At 34.8% G+C, this 14,763-nt stretch overlaps 4 protein-coding genes across 5 annotated transcripts; 2 read left to right on the forward strand and 2 right to left on the reverse strand.

Moving 5' to 3' along the window:
• Nucleotides 1-351: 351 nt before the first annotated feature.
• On the forward strand, nt 352-4,530 carry LOC143369500 (uncharacterized). 2 transcript variants are annotated; one of them, XM_076813540.1, is made up of 8 exons: nt 352-757; nt 879-1,048; nt 1,170-1,379; nt 1,502-1,878; nt 1,960-2,319; nt 2,438-2,971; nt 3,005-3,199; nt 3,321-4,530. In XM_076813540.1, the coding sequence occupies exons 1-8, from the start codon at nt 624-626 to the stop codon at nt 4,077-4,079; spliced, it is 2,739 nt and encodes a 912-aa protein (XP_076669655.1). In that variant the 5' UTR covers nt 352-623; the 3' UTR covers nt 4,080-4,530. The 2 variants fall into 2 exon arrangements, with proteins under 2 accessions (XP_076669655.1, XP_076669654.1); XM_076813539.1 differs by having other exon boundaries at nt 2,438-3,199.
• Nucleotides 4,531-5,196: 666 nt separating this feature from the next.
• On the reverse strand, nt 5,197-6,835 carry Lsm1 (U6 snRNA-associated Sm-like protein LSm1). Its single transcript, XM_076813542.1, has 3 exons — nt 6,055-6,835; nt 5,774-5,958; nt 5,197-5,703 (listed from the first exon to the last, which is right to left on the reverse strand). The coding sequence occupies exons 1-3, from the start codon at nt 6,098-6,100 to the stop codon at nt 5,530-5,532; spliced, it is 405 nt and encodes a 134-aa protein (XP_076669657.1). The 5' UTR covers nt 6,101-6,835; the 3' UTR covers nt 5,197-5,529.
• Nucleotides 6,836-7,304: 469 nt separating this feature from the next.
• Nucleotides 7,305-8,459, forward strand: L(3)neo43 (cytochrome c oxidase assembly protein COX16 homolog l(3)neo43). The gene is made up of 3 exons (XM_076813544.1): nt 7,305-7,669; nt 7,752-7,863; nt 8,266-8,459. Exons 1-3 carry the CDS (start codon nt 7,569-7,571, stop codon nt 8,335-8,337), a joined length of 285 nt encoding a protein of 94 aa, XP_076669659.1. The 5' UTR covers nt 7,305-7,568; the 3' UTR covers nt 8,338-8,459.
• Nucleotides 8,341-12,202, reverse strand: Tos (Exonuclease tos). Its single transcript, XM_076813541.1, has 9 exons — nt 11,948-12,202; nt 11,757-11,876; nt 10,911-11,172; nt 10,563-10,778; nt 10,191-10,478; nt 9,864-10,074; nt 9,013-9,770; nt 8,727-8,835; nt 8,341-8,619 (listed from the first exon to the last, which is right to left on the reverse strand). Exons 1-9 carry the CDS (start codon nt 12,106-12,108, stop codon nt 8,609-8,611), a joined length of 2,136 nt encoding a protein of 711 aa, XP_076669656.1. The 5' UTR covers nt 12,109-12,202; the 3' UTR covers nt 8,341-8,608.
• Between the last annotated feature and the right edge of the window lie 2,561 nt (nt 12,203-14,763).

The raw sequence follows: 14,763 nt of genomic DNA on the forward strand, positions 1-14,763 counted from the left end.
GGATTGGGAGGACACGCAAATGGAATGAGCACCACGTTCGAGGAAGCAAGGATCAAGGACAGAGAACTCTGGGAGAGCAGAACGATTTTGATTATCGAACAATATAGTTACAATGCGTTCTCTGTCACAAACGATCTTTAAATTTGCTGAGAAAATACATTACAGTTTTACTATCCAATTTCATCATCCTAATCTATTTTATTTAAAATACCCGCGCATCTCGTATGCAGAGTGCTTCAGCGCTCCACGGGCACGAACTATCGTCCGATACCAGAAATTCCTCGGATCCGCTCAATAGGATCCCTATTTTGGCACCCTCTAAATTGTGAAAGATTCTGTTTGGAACTAAAATTCAATATGGCGACTCAATGGCTGGAACGGTCGCGTAGATCAAATACGAATGAATGGACATAATATTGTCGAGCAATTTATTTTACATATCGATTAATTATTTGAATCATTTTATGAAAGATGAATCGTGCGTGCAAATGTATGAACGTAGCGGTCACAGCGATAAACCAGTTCAGCGAGAATGAGAATAACCGCTGTTGACGAAACGGTAACGAGCTTGCGTAATTGAGATTCAAAAAATGTCAGAACGTGTTTAAATTGCCGTTATCGCGATGTTGACAATGGAAGACTTCAACGACAGTGTGGACGGGAAATTGGCTTCCAGAATGCGGAAAGTCAATCCGGAACAGTTCCACACACTTGTCAGAATGCATCTGTCTTTTGAATTGGATCTCAATACAGAGGAGTAAGTCAGTGATTATTATTATTGAAACACTCACTTGCAACACAATCTCTCTGACTTTATAAGTTTCTTAACGATATAAATATAGTCCTTTTAACTATGAACCTTACGCTACATTGTTTAGTAACGATTGTGTCACTGAGAAAGGGAAATTAAAAAAGTGGGGTCTATTGAGCTTCACAAAGAAACCTAAGTCGACGATCAATTTACAAAAAGGTACGGAGGGTGCTAGCTTGTCCGAGGATGGGATAAGTCAAGTGAAGCAATTGATAGAGTTTTTATCCAAGGAGCAAAGTAAGCGAAGATCTTTTTAGTTTATGAGAATTTAAAATATTAACAGAGACGTAACAAACATCAGATCCTATTTTGTGAAGTTATTTTCTTATTTTTCTTCCCTTCGGCGATGATTTTGCAGATATTATACAAGAGGGCATATTTCGACGTACTGGTAAATTGACAAGGCAGCAAGAGTTGAAGACCGAATTGTATCAAGGCGTGTTATTGAACCTTAACGATGGTCGATACAGCGTGCACGATTGCGCGTCTGTATTAAAGGGATTTTTGGCAGACCTGCCAGAGCCATTGCTGTCAGACTTGCATTACCCTGCACACTGTCAAATTGCTGGTAAACTATTTACAAAATTGTGTAATTATATGTTTTCTCATCTTGCAGTTACGCTTATGCCTTTGTGTGTATTTGTTTTATTATATCTTTTACGATCCAAAATATGTTTCTATTCATTCCAGAATTATGCAGCTCTGACGTAAATGGAAATGACGCGCGGTTGTTGAGGTCTCTACAATTGCTTTTGCTACTTTTACCCTCTATGAATAGAATTTTGCTCAAGTGCGTCTTAACTCTTCTTAATAAGACAGCGAGTTTCGAATGTAAGAATAAAATGAATTGTGATACACTCGCCACTCTGTTCACTCCGCACTTAATGTGCCCAAGGAAATTGTCGCCGGAAGCTTTACATATCAATTCTCAAACTTTATCGTGTTTAGTTGCTTTTATGATTAGAAAAGGAATTGAGCTGTTTGAAATTCCACCGAAATTGGCTACGGATATTAGAGCATATTGGGTAGAGCAAGAGAGAAAGTTATTGAGCCCTAAGAGTATCGATGTAAGTCTTCATCCTTAAACTAGATAAATAAAGTAACATTTGTGTAGCCATTATAATTTATCAAACTATTTGTAATTTCAGTTAAATGAATCTATACCAGATACCACAGGCACAGCGCACACCGTTTTCAGTTTTGTAGATCACAAATTGACAGCAAAAGCAAATTCTACGCAAGATACTCAAGCGGCGTTAGCTCAACTCTATGCTCACATACAAGCAATGCCAGAATCGGCGAAGAAACGCAGGCTTGTGAAACAATTTAATAAAGAAAACGGTCAAGGCACGCCAAGACAAGTTAAGCATTGTCGAACTAAGAGCCTAGGGGATTCAATTAAGAAGCATATATTTCAGAAGAAGATCTTGGGACACAAGAAGTTTATTGATATTAATATAGGCTGCAATATTACTCGATCAAGTAGCGAAGAAAATATATTATCATCGGTAAGACACACGCAGAATATTTCTCTCCGTGACGAATATAATTGTTTAACAGCATGATTATGTTCGTAATAATACTTTGTAACTAATCCGTCTTGTTTGCATGTTCATTGCTGCACAGAATCTAGAGAAGTCGTTACTGCAGAAAAAAGTACTGTTTAGTAAATCGGACGATGAACTTAGCATGGAAAATTGTGATACGAATAACGACAGTCTCCTCCATACTAAACATATTAGTAATAGCACTGGTAGCCTCAATACTCCCACACTGAGGAATTACAAAGACAAGAGAAAGGCGATGTTGATGAGATTTTTAAATATAAAGGAAGAACAGACGAGCGTGAAAGGTCAGGAATGGAGTATAGACAAAACAAATGATTCTAGAACTTCAAAAATAGAAGATGAGAATGCATCGTTGGCAGAACGTATTACTATCGGGGACCTCAGGCGAGATGATAATACTTCGATCAATCCTGATAGGCCGTCTAGACAACTCAGCGAACCACCAGACATGTATTCTTCTCAGGCCGCTTCGTATGAAACCAGAGAAAATGAATTGGTTAGGCAGAGTTCAGAACCCGCATTGTCGAAATCAAAAGCGACCGACGTAGGCATGACTTCGTTCTCTAAGAATTTTGAAGGCAACAAGAAACTACTGGAGCCTTCAAAAATGGAACTACATACCGACAATGCATGCTCTCACTTATCTCCCATTGTAAAAAACAGGCTTTGGAATGTGTATGTTGCCCATACCTCAACGCCATCAAATTTATTACGCAAAAGCTTAGTAACTAATGACTACATGTTGACTCCTATTACTAACAATGATAAGAGCATGAGCCCAATTACGCAGAGCGCAACTAAAATGACGAAAGCTATGCAGGTACGTAATTTTTATGCGAATGTATGTAACTACTGCGAGAAGGAGAATGAAAGTATCGAACTGTATTATGTATAGCGAATAATATTTGGCAACTAGGAATAACTTTTCGTGTTAATTGCAGGAGACAATGATGACCCCACGATCTAGGAAGCCGGTAATGATGGTGTCAGGTTCCAACCTCTGTAATCTGGCCAGTGTTAATAACAGCTGGAACCAGCACAGTGTATCGAACAACCTGCGTGGACAAAATATTGATGTGATAGGACAGATAAATTGTACTTCGATTCTAGAAGAATCGCAAAGACCTAATAGCGTAGACAGCGAAACCATTTATGGGGAGGGTGTCGATTTAGAAGACAAAGAAAACCTCGGCAGAGACGTAGAGAAACAGAAGTGTATCACATACACTCCGGATGACTGTTACACCGTTACTCAGCAAAGTACTATGTCCATAACAAGCACGTTTAGAGAATATTTATTATCCAGAAGTGTGTTAACTGCTAGTCCCGTTGATCTCAGTTTTACATCGCGTACAGGGGATTTTGAACAATCGGAGTCTGATTTAAACATCTTGAACGAAGATGGCCTTTCCGACAGTTTACTTTGTTGCTTAAATGGAAATCATCCAGAATCTGATACCTCCGGTATCGCTTCTGGCAGCACAAATAGCGCAAACAATTCGTTAGAAAAGAATGACGAGCTGACGAGTTCACCAAGGAAGAGGGCCACTAGTTTACAGCGTAACGACTCCAAAAGATCAATCAAAGAGAATAAAACGTTAAAAAGTGTACGGGGACAAGGTTTTAAGCACAAACAATTGAGCGAATCAACTTTAAACTCAGTGAAAGTAAAAGATACGTTCCAAGAAACTTCGTTTTGATAGGTAAAGTGACATACTTAAAGTATAAGTCAAAATCAACGTACTTCAACACTATAGTGTTAATAATACGTTAACTTTTATATATCATTGAATAAATATATCTTTCGTTTGGTTTATTAATATTTTCATATTTCAAAAGAAATTGACAGTAATTATTAATTAACAATAGAAACCTAAATTATTGATAGGTTTGTCTGTTAAAGGTGCGTGAAACTAAAACGCTCCGAGGTATTATTTTACTGTATAAATCGGTCTTTGAGTTTTGCTTACTTTTGTACGTTTGTAATAAAAAATTTTAGGATATTTAATATGTGATACATAAAAATTCGTAATGTTTACATAGTTTTGTATTAAAGTATGATACAATTATTTTATATACTGCTTAAGAGTTTATATAGGACATATTTTGTTAATTTATCACGCTATAAATAAACCATTTTGCACAATAGTATGTAGGGAGATTATACGCATTTATTTCATGTTACGCGTTACATTCAAAGTGTTTATACCGAGCAAACTCACTTCTGAAAGACACCCCAATAATTTGAACACAAACTTTTCTAATATGTAACAATCGTGACAAAATGTGTTGTGTATCTTTGAATAATCATTAATTTATGGATATGTATAAATAATATTTACTGGGTAATATCAAAACACTCTTATTTCATACATTATTTATTATTTTATAATATAAAAATGCGTAAAAAAGAATTTTCATTACCAAAGAATGATAAAACGTTTAGCTACCGTGCATATATACATATGTATCGTATTTAATTTTTGCATGTATTTGATTTTCTAAAGAGAATAAATATTTTAAGTTGTGAAATGAGTATACGGAATTTTAACAAAATATATTTCATGTATTTATTAAGCATGAAATTTACAAACACATGCATTCTTTTTTACATTAAATTAACCGAAAGTTTTGTTATTTGCATATTTTGTTCATACTGACTTCTAGTTCAGAGTAAAAAAAAATTATTGAGATAAGAATTCTTTCTACAAAATTAAATACGTACAGCTGATCATAAAAAAATATAGAAGTACTTGAAACTATTATATATTATATAATGCATTTGTGTTTTTAATACAGATGTTAAAAGAATATATATCAATTATAATAGATCTTTATGTAAATATAATATTTATATATAACAGAAAAGTTCGAAGTTCCTTAAAAGTAAGATACAATTAATAAGGCTAAAATTGTATATATTCTCATGTTATTGTTATTAACGATGCATTAATTTTGCCTTGTAGTGCATGTATAATTGTTTTGAAAGGAAATAAGCAGTAATAACTTCTTGTATCTTCACAGTAATATAACATACACTTTACAGGTTGTTGCTAGTATATGCTTTCAAAAGGAAGGAGATATATATGTTGTAGTATTATATGAACATATAGATGACGGAGTGGTGTTAGTAGATTATGTAGATGTAGATCAGAACATATCGTCATGACCCATATCAGGGATGTATGAAAGACATCTCTCTTTCGATGATTTATTTATTAGCCGCTTCTGATCTTGCTTTAACTCCTGCTCTCGTCTTTGTGCATCCAGAATATCATCCACAGACACTTCGGTTAATGGTAAATCTTTTTCCTTTTCTATATCCTATAATAAAATTGTCTTATAGCAATATAAATGTTAAAATATCAAGTAATATTATTTTTAAAGATGTTACTATTTCTCCTAAAAGCACCACGTTCTCTCCTCTAACTATAAAGATGCCCCTTGGGATGTCCCCGTACTCCTTGCCAACATGAATCCTTTCGATTGTACGATGAAGTACTATATTAGCAAACTGATCGACGCTTCTGAGATATCCAATTAAGGTTCTGCCATCTCTCAGTAAAACCATAAGTTTTTCTAATTGAGAATTACAAGTGGGTTGGATGAAAAATTGAAAATTTGAAATGAGCAGATAACCTAAAACACAGTTTTTTTTTTAATACGAATACATACTATCAAGTTCTTCGAGAAGAGAGGCTGTTCCTGGCAAAATGTTCATTTTGCAATTTCTTCCACTTGCAGAAACAGCTTAGAGATTAAAACAAGCAAAAATCTTATACACCAACTTAACCTAGAATAGGCTCCAAAGTCAGTATCATCTCCTTCATTCGTCAACGATCGTTCAAACTATTTCAGCTTGATTCTTATTGATCTATGAGTCTCCGCGAAGTTTTTATGTACTAAATTAAGACAGCGGACTTGTGAATTTCATTATTTCCACATTTCCTATATACATACGAGATCTACACAGATCGATGCATTTTTTTAGTGATCACTTGTTGGTTAGGTAAAGTTCAAACAATTCAAATTATTGTGAGGTAGGCAATGAAAATACTACTCATTGAGTTATATCTTTGTGTAATGTCGTTTTTAATCACATTGCCTATTGTTACATTGTTATGGACCTTTTATCGCGGGTCATCAGAAGGTGGATATGAAAAATGTGATTGCTAAGATGGATTTATAAAATATGATTGCTAAGAAGATGGATTTAGAAAATGTGAAAATAATACACAGAGTAATTAAATAACAGTATGAATTCCGCTTGTGACTTGTGGGAATATAGTATTACGAACAAATTTCATATACTACAAATAAATACTTAGACACTATATATATACAGAACAGTGTTGACAGAATCGTGGGACCGCAACACTACTACAGAATGCCTTTTTCAGTACGCGACAGAACGCGAATCCAGAAGTTCTCACTTCAGAATTCAGATCAACTCAAATTGATATTCCCACAATCAGTCGGCAGTCCCTCCCACTCGCCGAGGCAACAGCAACTATATAGGTAGGTGCAAAAGAAGTAGTGGGGTCAGTGGGGATAGCGGTGAGCTCTTTCCGAAACGGAGATGCAACCACTTTGGGAGACAGCACTCTAATATACAATATACCGTAATTATGAATAATAGAATAAGTATTCAGTAATCCCTTAATTATGAAACATATTTGAAAACAGTGATTTAAATTCTAGTTAAAAAGAGATTATTATTCAATTTTTGTAATTTACTACGATTTTATAACAAAATGTTTCAAAATTTCTAGTTGAAATATAATTACCTGATAATTACCTAAGGTATATTCAAAAGTAACAAGCGACATATATTTATTTAATTTTTTTGACTTAATTTTAATCTATTTATGTTCACTCATAATATTAGTAACATGAATAATTTAGAAAATTAAGTTTGGCAATATGTTAAATATGTATAACTTAAGCAATGCGCTATAAGTACTTACAAACAGTAAACACCATATACTATGTATAAATAGGTATATATATACATAGTGTATCATCTGTTAAAATTATTTGTTAATTTTAAAATGGTAACACAAAATGTAATTCTCTGTGACTCTGTGTTCTTATGAAAAATATTGTATTTTTCAAAAGTTCTAACACAGAAACATGAACTACCGCAATAGATAAGTACTTATATACATGGCACATTCATAACCTCTAATATGGTACGATTTTTCGAAACAAAGTTATTTCGGCATTTCTTGCCATTTGTGATACTTGTTGTTGGAGGATCATTTTACATACGCGAATTTACGGAAATAAGGTATGTATCTTTGTAATATATAAAATTTATGCTATATTATTGGCGATGAGGTAGGTTAGGTAACCCTTTTAAATTATTTCAGATATAAGTACAGAAAAGTTAAATCATATGATATAAGGCATCAGTTGGAAAAAGATGGTATTGAAATGAACGAACCTACTACCTTAGAATTAGAGTACGAGAAGATGAAAAAAGTAAGTAGACATTGTCGACGAGTACGTCACTTTTGTAAGTCAAACATCGAGATTACTTTTAATCAGTAAAAATTAACGGTACATTACACCGTAGTCCAAAATAACTGGCAATTTAAAATTGCCACGTTCTATGTTGCCAAGGGTCTTGCCAGGCATATTAATTTTAAGATAAGATTTTGGGAAACATGTTTGGTCTTTTAACTCCTCCTACTACAATACTTCATATTGATATTTCTAAAGTTATTGGCAGTTATTTTGGACCAACATGTATATATTTGATATATAATAGCCAAAACATTAATTTTATATTAGATGTAATAAGATGCAAGAAAATTGTCATGATAATATTGGAAAATGTGTATACGTCCGTTTACTAATATATAAAATAATATTCTTTAATAGTTAAATATTGATGATTGGGAGAATGTCCGAATACCAAGGCCATGGGAAGAAGCGGAGAATGTAAAGAATTGAGAATTATTTTTTAAAAACTTTTAATTGTAGAAAAATGGAACTTTATTACATTTGTATGTACATTCGTACTGATGTCGGTGTATGTATAAAATTGTACTAATAATAATACTGTAGTAAGTGTTTCAGAGTATTTTCATTACAAGAGGGTTAAATTGTCTTGAATAGTTTGCGATTACAGAGTTTGCTTTTTAATATAATCACTGTTTCGTATAATAGTTGTAGCACAGCACTCGTATTTCATCTTAGACTACCTTCATTTCCAAAATATATTTTAATCTAGTTCTGGAAGTAAACAACATTTTTACGTGATAACAAAATAATAGCAGAAGAATAAAAAATTTAAAATATATCGAACCTGAATGCTGTAGAATTTAATATGTTCTACTTACTCTTTTTTTTAAATCCATACATACTCAATAAACTTTGCTGTCTTTGCTCTGAACATAATTGTTGGCTGCTACGTGTACTATTTGTCATATTGATTTTACTCCTTACAGGCTATAAAGAATATCATAAGATTCGGATATAGGTATGTTTGTTCAGAAGATTGGAACACCGATAATTGTAGTTATAAAGAGAATATTCATCTATGAATGTTCTATTGCAATATATAAAATGATGTCTAAGGATAAATTAGTATCAATAAAATGTTCTAGACAAAGTGATAACACTTACTGTTCGAGAATTTAAGGAACTTCTACTTTTGGTTTGTTTAGATTTGCTATTTAATTGTGTAGATAATTTTGTATCAGGCCGCCGAAACAAACTGGTGTTTAAAGCAGTTGCATCTTGTTGAATTAAGAAATCGAGGTCTACATCATATTCCGATGATGTAGTTGAATCAGAAGGTTCACTGCTACTTTTGTTCGAGACTGCTTCGCTTATTTGAAGATTAAAATGTGATTTTCCTAAATCATAGTTCAAAGCAGTATTTTGGGATTCATTCGATGCAAATTTATCTACATCCGTAGAATGCAATTCCACTTCCATTTCGTCATTTACCATTAGTGTTTGAAGATTAATGACGTTACTTTTATCAGTCTTTTCTACTCGCATGTTTTCTTTCTCAAGTAACATTTCATTTGAGTTAGTGGGTGAACACAGCATATCGTCATCCGTTACAGTGCCATTAGTACTCTCATCGATTGGCTTGGAAAAGAATTTACTTTCCGTAATAACGTCTTCATTTATAATCGTCCGCCTAACACGCAGTAAATTTCTTCCCCTTCGACTTTTGCTCGAAGACAAAAGACTTGGAGAAGTTTTATTATTGGATGATTGTTGTGAGAATGGATTTGACCTTCTAATTAAAACTGGAGACTGTGTTTCGTCGCTGGGACTATAAACATCTGTATTTAGATTATTTTCTACGTTCATTATACCTTTATATTCGTACATATCTAAAATTCCTTTTTGATTTAATTCTTCGCAGTCTGTAATAATAGTCGAGCAGGTTTCTTTTAAAGTATATCCAGACATATTTAAGAACTTGTAATTACTATTTACATGTAAAATAATTTTCATACCAGAATTATCTTCCTGTTTCGCAGCAACAGTCTTTTTTAATCGATTTGTGTTGAGAACCATCTCTGTACCAGCAGTATTTGGCCAACTCATGAGATCCTTGTTTTGAGATGGTCCTTGTGTTGTATTTAATTTATATTCTTTCGCCCAGATGCTAATATGTTGAGGATGATTTGATTTTTGTCCCCATGTATTACATCGATTTTCTTGGCTCTAAGAATTTAGATAACGTCCATTATCAAGTAAAAGTTTGCAATCACCTGTTCCATTCACACCCCATTTACAAATTTATATTCAGAAGTATCGATATCTATAGCAACATTATTTACCTCGATCTTATCAGGATTAAAGTTATGAAGTACTTTCAGAGTAAAAGGATCACAGTTTCCAAAAGCAAGTTGTAACGCGATATCTGGATTTGTTTCCACACCAGCATAATATAATTGTTTCTCCGTCACTTCGGGCGTGGGTGGGTTTAAGCGAACTTGCTTTCTTTGTAAGGGACAAAATACTAACTGGTGTTTAAAGGTGATATCTGCTAATATAAATGAATCTCTGTACTCTTTTGTTACAACTAGCGACTTCATATTTAAATAAGATCCCAGCCGTGTCAAAGCCTACAAGAATAATTGCAGTTAATATATATATATATATCTATATATACACAGATTACAAGTAAGCGTATATACAGAAACATTTACTCTATGTATATCACAGTCCGTATTTTTCATAATGAACTTTTTCGCTTTATTCAGCCCAATCCCAGAGAGGGATGGTAAATAATCACAGCCTGATAAAATACACATATAACGAAAATTATCCATACTAAAATGTTCAGAACGCAACCCCATTGCAAGATGTAGTCGTTCTTGGTCAACAAGAATACCATTGCCATTTATATCCATTTTAAAGAATACCTATTACACGAAAAAGAAAAGTTAACTTCTTCCGAAAGTTTATGAAATTATCTTCGGACGTTTGTTATGTTTAAGTTAATTAAATAAAGTGGTTTTGAGACTGTGCGGAATCATACAGGAAAGAATAGAAACCTTTTTGCAACCAAATAGAGTTAAGTCACTGTCTTCCGTAATAACAACGTCAGCAATTCCCTTGATATTAAGATATGCCAATTGCGAGTCTGCCTCATAGGGTGCTACGATGCAATCGATATTCATGTTCTGACACTGCTTAATTAATTTTAAAGCCATTTCGTGCGTAACGTCTATAGATCTCCTTAATAAATTTCTCGCTTCCTCGTGCTGCCCCGTTTTCATTAACTCGATGGCTTTACGACGGTTTGTCTGTCTTGCTCTAAACATAAATTTACGGCGATATACCACATTTTACCTGAATATACCTACTACAATTAAACCATATAACATTTTATGACTCAATAATGATATTTTATACAACCATCTATTATAGAATACTAATATCAAAAGCACTAAATACTTCTATTATATCTTGATATGACACACCTTAATTATTAATATAATAACAAATCTGGTCGTAATTAAAATTAGATTCCAATTATATTTTCTAATTAAATTATGTCAATTATGAATTAGTTATATTAAATAAGTACAGCATCTTACTTAATGTTAGCACTTTTGCTGCCAGCAAATGGCTTTAAAATTTATCCTTTACGTTATTATAAATAAAGTATATATCATTTGTATTAGTATAAATATATAAAGAAGGACGACTGTTATCGGAATCGGTAGCACCCGGCGTCCGTCATCTGTTCGCACGCCGGCAGCGAAAGTGATAAAATTGTTTTGCGAAACTTTTAATGTATTGTAATAGATTGGTTATATATCGTTTCCCAAGTATTTTAGGTACCTGGAATATAAATTATATTAAATAGTTTACGAACAACGATTAAGGATACGCACTCTCGTCGTTTAGATTCAGTCTGTGCTTTAGCAGGCAAATGCCGCCCATCAAACACAAGGATAGGCTTTATCTTATAATTAAGCAGCATGTGTATGAATTTCATACAATAATGAACGTATCTAAAATGAAATAACGATTATGCGGCGAATTGTTTCAGTCAGTGATATTATTAAAACAGTAACTTTCGTACGCGTCAGTCGGCTGTCCCATTGTCAATTTGTCAGCACAAGGGAATACACCTTTGTGCAACCAACAATAAGAATCGATAGCAACAGTACCACCAGCGAATTCATTTATATTCGTTCTCTTTGAAGATACATTTAAAAACGGAAGTAAGCCAGTAATCCCCATATTTTTCTTAAAACAAAACTACCGACTCACGGGCAATCAAACAACTTTCACTACCGTTACCGCTATTTTCGTATTACTGCCACAATTCAACCGATGACTATATCATTACTAGATGTATTACTCACTAATTGTAGGTAAAATACTTGTGTATCGTTTCCATGAAATACATTTATATAGCGAATTCGGCAGACACGCACTGGCACTGCCAGTACAGATTCCCTAGTATCGATTACATTGGATTATATACGACCCAATCCTGTATCGTATTCGGGGACCAAGAATTGCCCAGAATTACCAAGAATTGCGTTGGGAACGGTGCCCGAAAAGTGAGCACCGTCAAGCACTGTAAAAACCAGTGCTGGGCCCATTCACGGCGCTGTTCAACACCAAAAACATTCACAATGGTGTCCAGTAGTGATCCTTTAGGGAGTGATCGGTATAAGCGCAGCCGTTTTAGAGTAAAACCGGAAATAACATAACCTAAACGTGTATCTACCTCTTTCTATCAGTATTTCTCTCTCTCTCTTTCTGTAAGTATTTCTGTCTCTTTTTTTATCAGTATATCTGTCTCTTTCTTTTTTACAGTTTCTTTCTTTGTCGATTTCTGCTTTTGTTCTAAATCGCGTTGTTCCGATCACTGCCTAGACTTATAGACCATCATCAATGTATGCGGAAACACATGATACATGGGTGGGGTTTAGCAACAGGTGCTCTTAAAAAACATTAAAGTCCTGTTTTTACAAATTACGTTATTGCAAGGGAATGAAATTTGTTTTGCGTCAAATAAACCGGAATAGGAGAGCAAGGTTAAAAGGCAAATGTGATACCGTTTTATTTTCTTCCTCCGTTCTCTTCCGTTGAACGGAATATGTTCATAAGACGATTTTTAAATTGTTACTCTGACAGAAACATTTGCAAATCGCGGGCTTTGACTCTCAAAACATAATCTAGTTTTACTCGTGCTTAATTCTAGTTCCTACCACGCGTAGCGTTACAATCTGTTTTGAGACTTCACCGGTAACGTTGCATGCGACACTAAAATGGTAAGGGGGTCCTAGAACAGTTCCAGTATCTCGCTGAAATATTCCAACTTGCACTTATTCTTCCATCTTAACACTATATTCGTATTCTGGGGTTCGGTAGGAACAATCGAACAACATTTTAAGTTACATAGTATTGCAAGTTAAAGAAATTCTTATATACGACTAGAATATTTGACAATCGCAGCCATCGGCTCGGTTCTCACCGATTACCAGGTCTCACCGCGAGGAGGTTGCTGCTCTTGGAGACCCGTAGAGAGATAGATGGAATCAAAGTTCCATCGATCTCCCTGTACATGAAGCCTACTAAACCAAAGAGATGGATGGAAACAAAGTTCCATCGATCCCTTCGGTTTAGATATAGAATCTAGGGAACTGCCAAGCAATCACTCGATTAAAAGAAATTCAGGAAAGAAGGAAAGGCGAAGGGTAAGCGTGAAACAAGTATTGGACGGCGCAGTTCCTACCACCCTGCTGTCCAAGTCGAAAGGGAAAAGCGCTCGGCGCCTCCCAGACGATTCCTGTTGCTCCGATGCGACTCGTCAGGAGCAAACACTTGACCTGACTCAAGCCGTCCAACACGGAGATTGGGTAATCGAACCGGGTGACTTACGCAGGCAGTGTACCAAAAGGTGCACCCCCTACGCCCGAAACTTTTCCCTTTGGACAAGAACACCAAGGGATGAAACTGATCCACCCATACCGATTCCATGCTCAGTCACTTGCTTCCGCAAACGGAAGCAGCGGTAACCTCCTCATCACAGATGAGGAGCCAATAAACGAACAACAAAGTTAATGATTTAGTGACTGCTTGGCAATTTTACATGGGACCTTAAATACTTCATACTATAATAAATTAGCCTAGCCTACCTTAGATGTCTTCTTTCACTGTCACTTTGCACGATCACTTTTCACTATCACTTTTCACTAGTTTCATTTTAAATATATCGTGTTATTAACTCCATTCCCCGAGTAACGGTGAACCTGAAAAGCTGAAACAATCAACTACTATATGTTAGTAACGGTGTGGTAGGCCTGGAAAGAAATTAAGGAAAAGCTTATTGAGTTGGAGACGATCGAGATAATTTCGACCAACAGCAGAGCACGCACGAGCATGCAAAACCACCGCAGAGATAAGTACTTGAAGGAAAGAGTGACAGAAGTCACAAAAAACCATCGAAGACATAGACGAGATGAAATGAATCAGGGAAAACCATCGAAGACATCGACGAGATGATATGAATCAGGGAAAACCATCGAAGACATCGACGAGATGAAATGAATCAGAGAAAACCATCGAAGACTGCGACGAGATGAAATAAATCAGGAAAAACCATCGAAGACATGAAATGAATCAGGGAAAACCATCGAAGACATCGACGAGATGAAATGAATCAGAGAAAACCATCGAAGAAATTCACGAAAATGAAATAAATCATTTAAACCCACCGAAGAAATGCATGAAATAAAATAAATCATGCAAACCCATCGAAGAAATACACAAAATAGAACGACTCGCGCAAAATTTTCGAAAGTATGCATGGAAATAGGACAGATGATGGAAAACGATCGAAGAAATCAGATTCGACATTCGCAAAACAATAAAATTTTAAAT

Source organism: Andrena cerasifolii, chromosome 5 (assembly GCF_050908995.1).
Source record: "Andrena cerasifolii isolate SP2316 chromosome 5, iyAndCera1_principal, whole genome shotgun sequence".
Taxonomy (NCBI): domain Eukaryota; kingdom Metazoa; phylum Arthropoda; class Insecta; order Hymenoptera; family Andrenidae; genus Andrena; species Andrena cerasifolii.

Bases quoted from the DNA above. Each gene is read 5' to 3' on its own strand.
- LOC143369500 (XM_076813539.1), top strand. From the start codon at position 624: ATGTTGACAATGGAAGACTTCAACGACAGTGTGGACGGGAAATTGGCT. The intron at 758-878 runs GTAAGTCAGTGA...TACATTGTTTAG, and splicing joins TTGGATCTCAATACAGAGGA to TAACGATTGTGTCACTGAGA. The intron at 2,320-2,437 runs GTAAGACACACG...ATTGCTGCACAG, and splicing joins AAGAAAATATATTATCATCG to AATCTAGAGAAGTCGTTACT.
- Lsm1 (XM_076813542.1), bottom strand. From the start codon at position 6,100: ATGAACATTTTGCCAGGAACAGCCTCTCTTCTCGAAGAACTTGATA. The intron at 5,959-6,054 runs GTATGTATTCGT...ATTCTCAATTAG, and splicing joins TCTTCTCGAAGAACTTGATA to AAAAACTTATGGTTTTACTG. The intron at 5,704-5,773 runs GTAACATCTTTA...ATTTTATTATAG, and splicing joins TGGTGCTTTTAGGAGAAATA to GATATAGAAAAGGAAAAAGA.
- Tos (XM_076813541.1), bottom strand. From the start codon at position 12,108: ATGGGGATTACTGGCTTACTTCCGTTTTTAAATGTATCTTCAAAGAGA. The intron at 11,173-11,756 runs GTGCGTATCCTT...ATTTATGTTTAG, and splicing joins ACTGAATCTAAACGACGAGA to AGCAAGACAGACAAACCGTC. The intron at 10,479-10,562 runs GTAAATGTTTCT...TTATTCTTGTAG, and splicing joins CGGACTGTGATATACATAGA to GCTTTGACACGGCTGGGATC.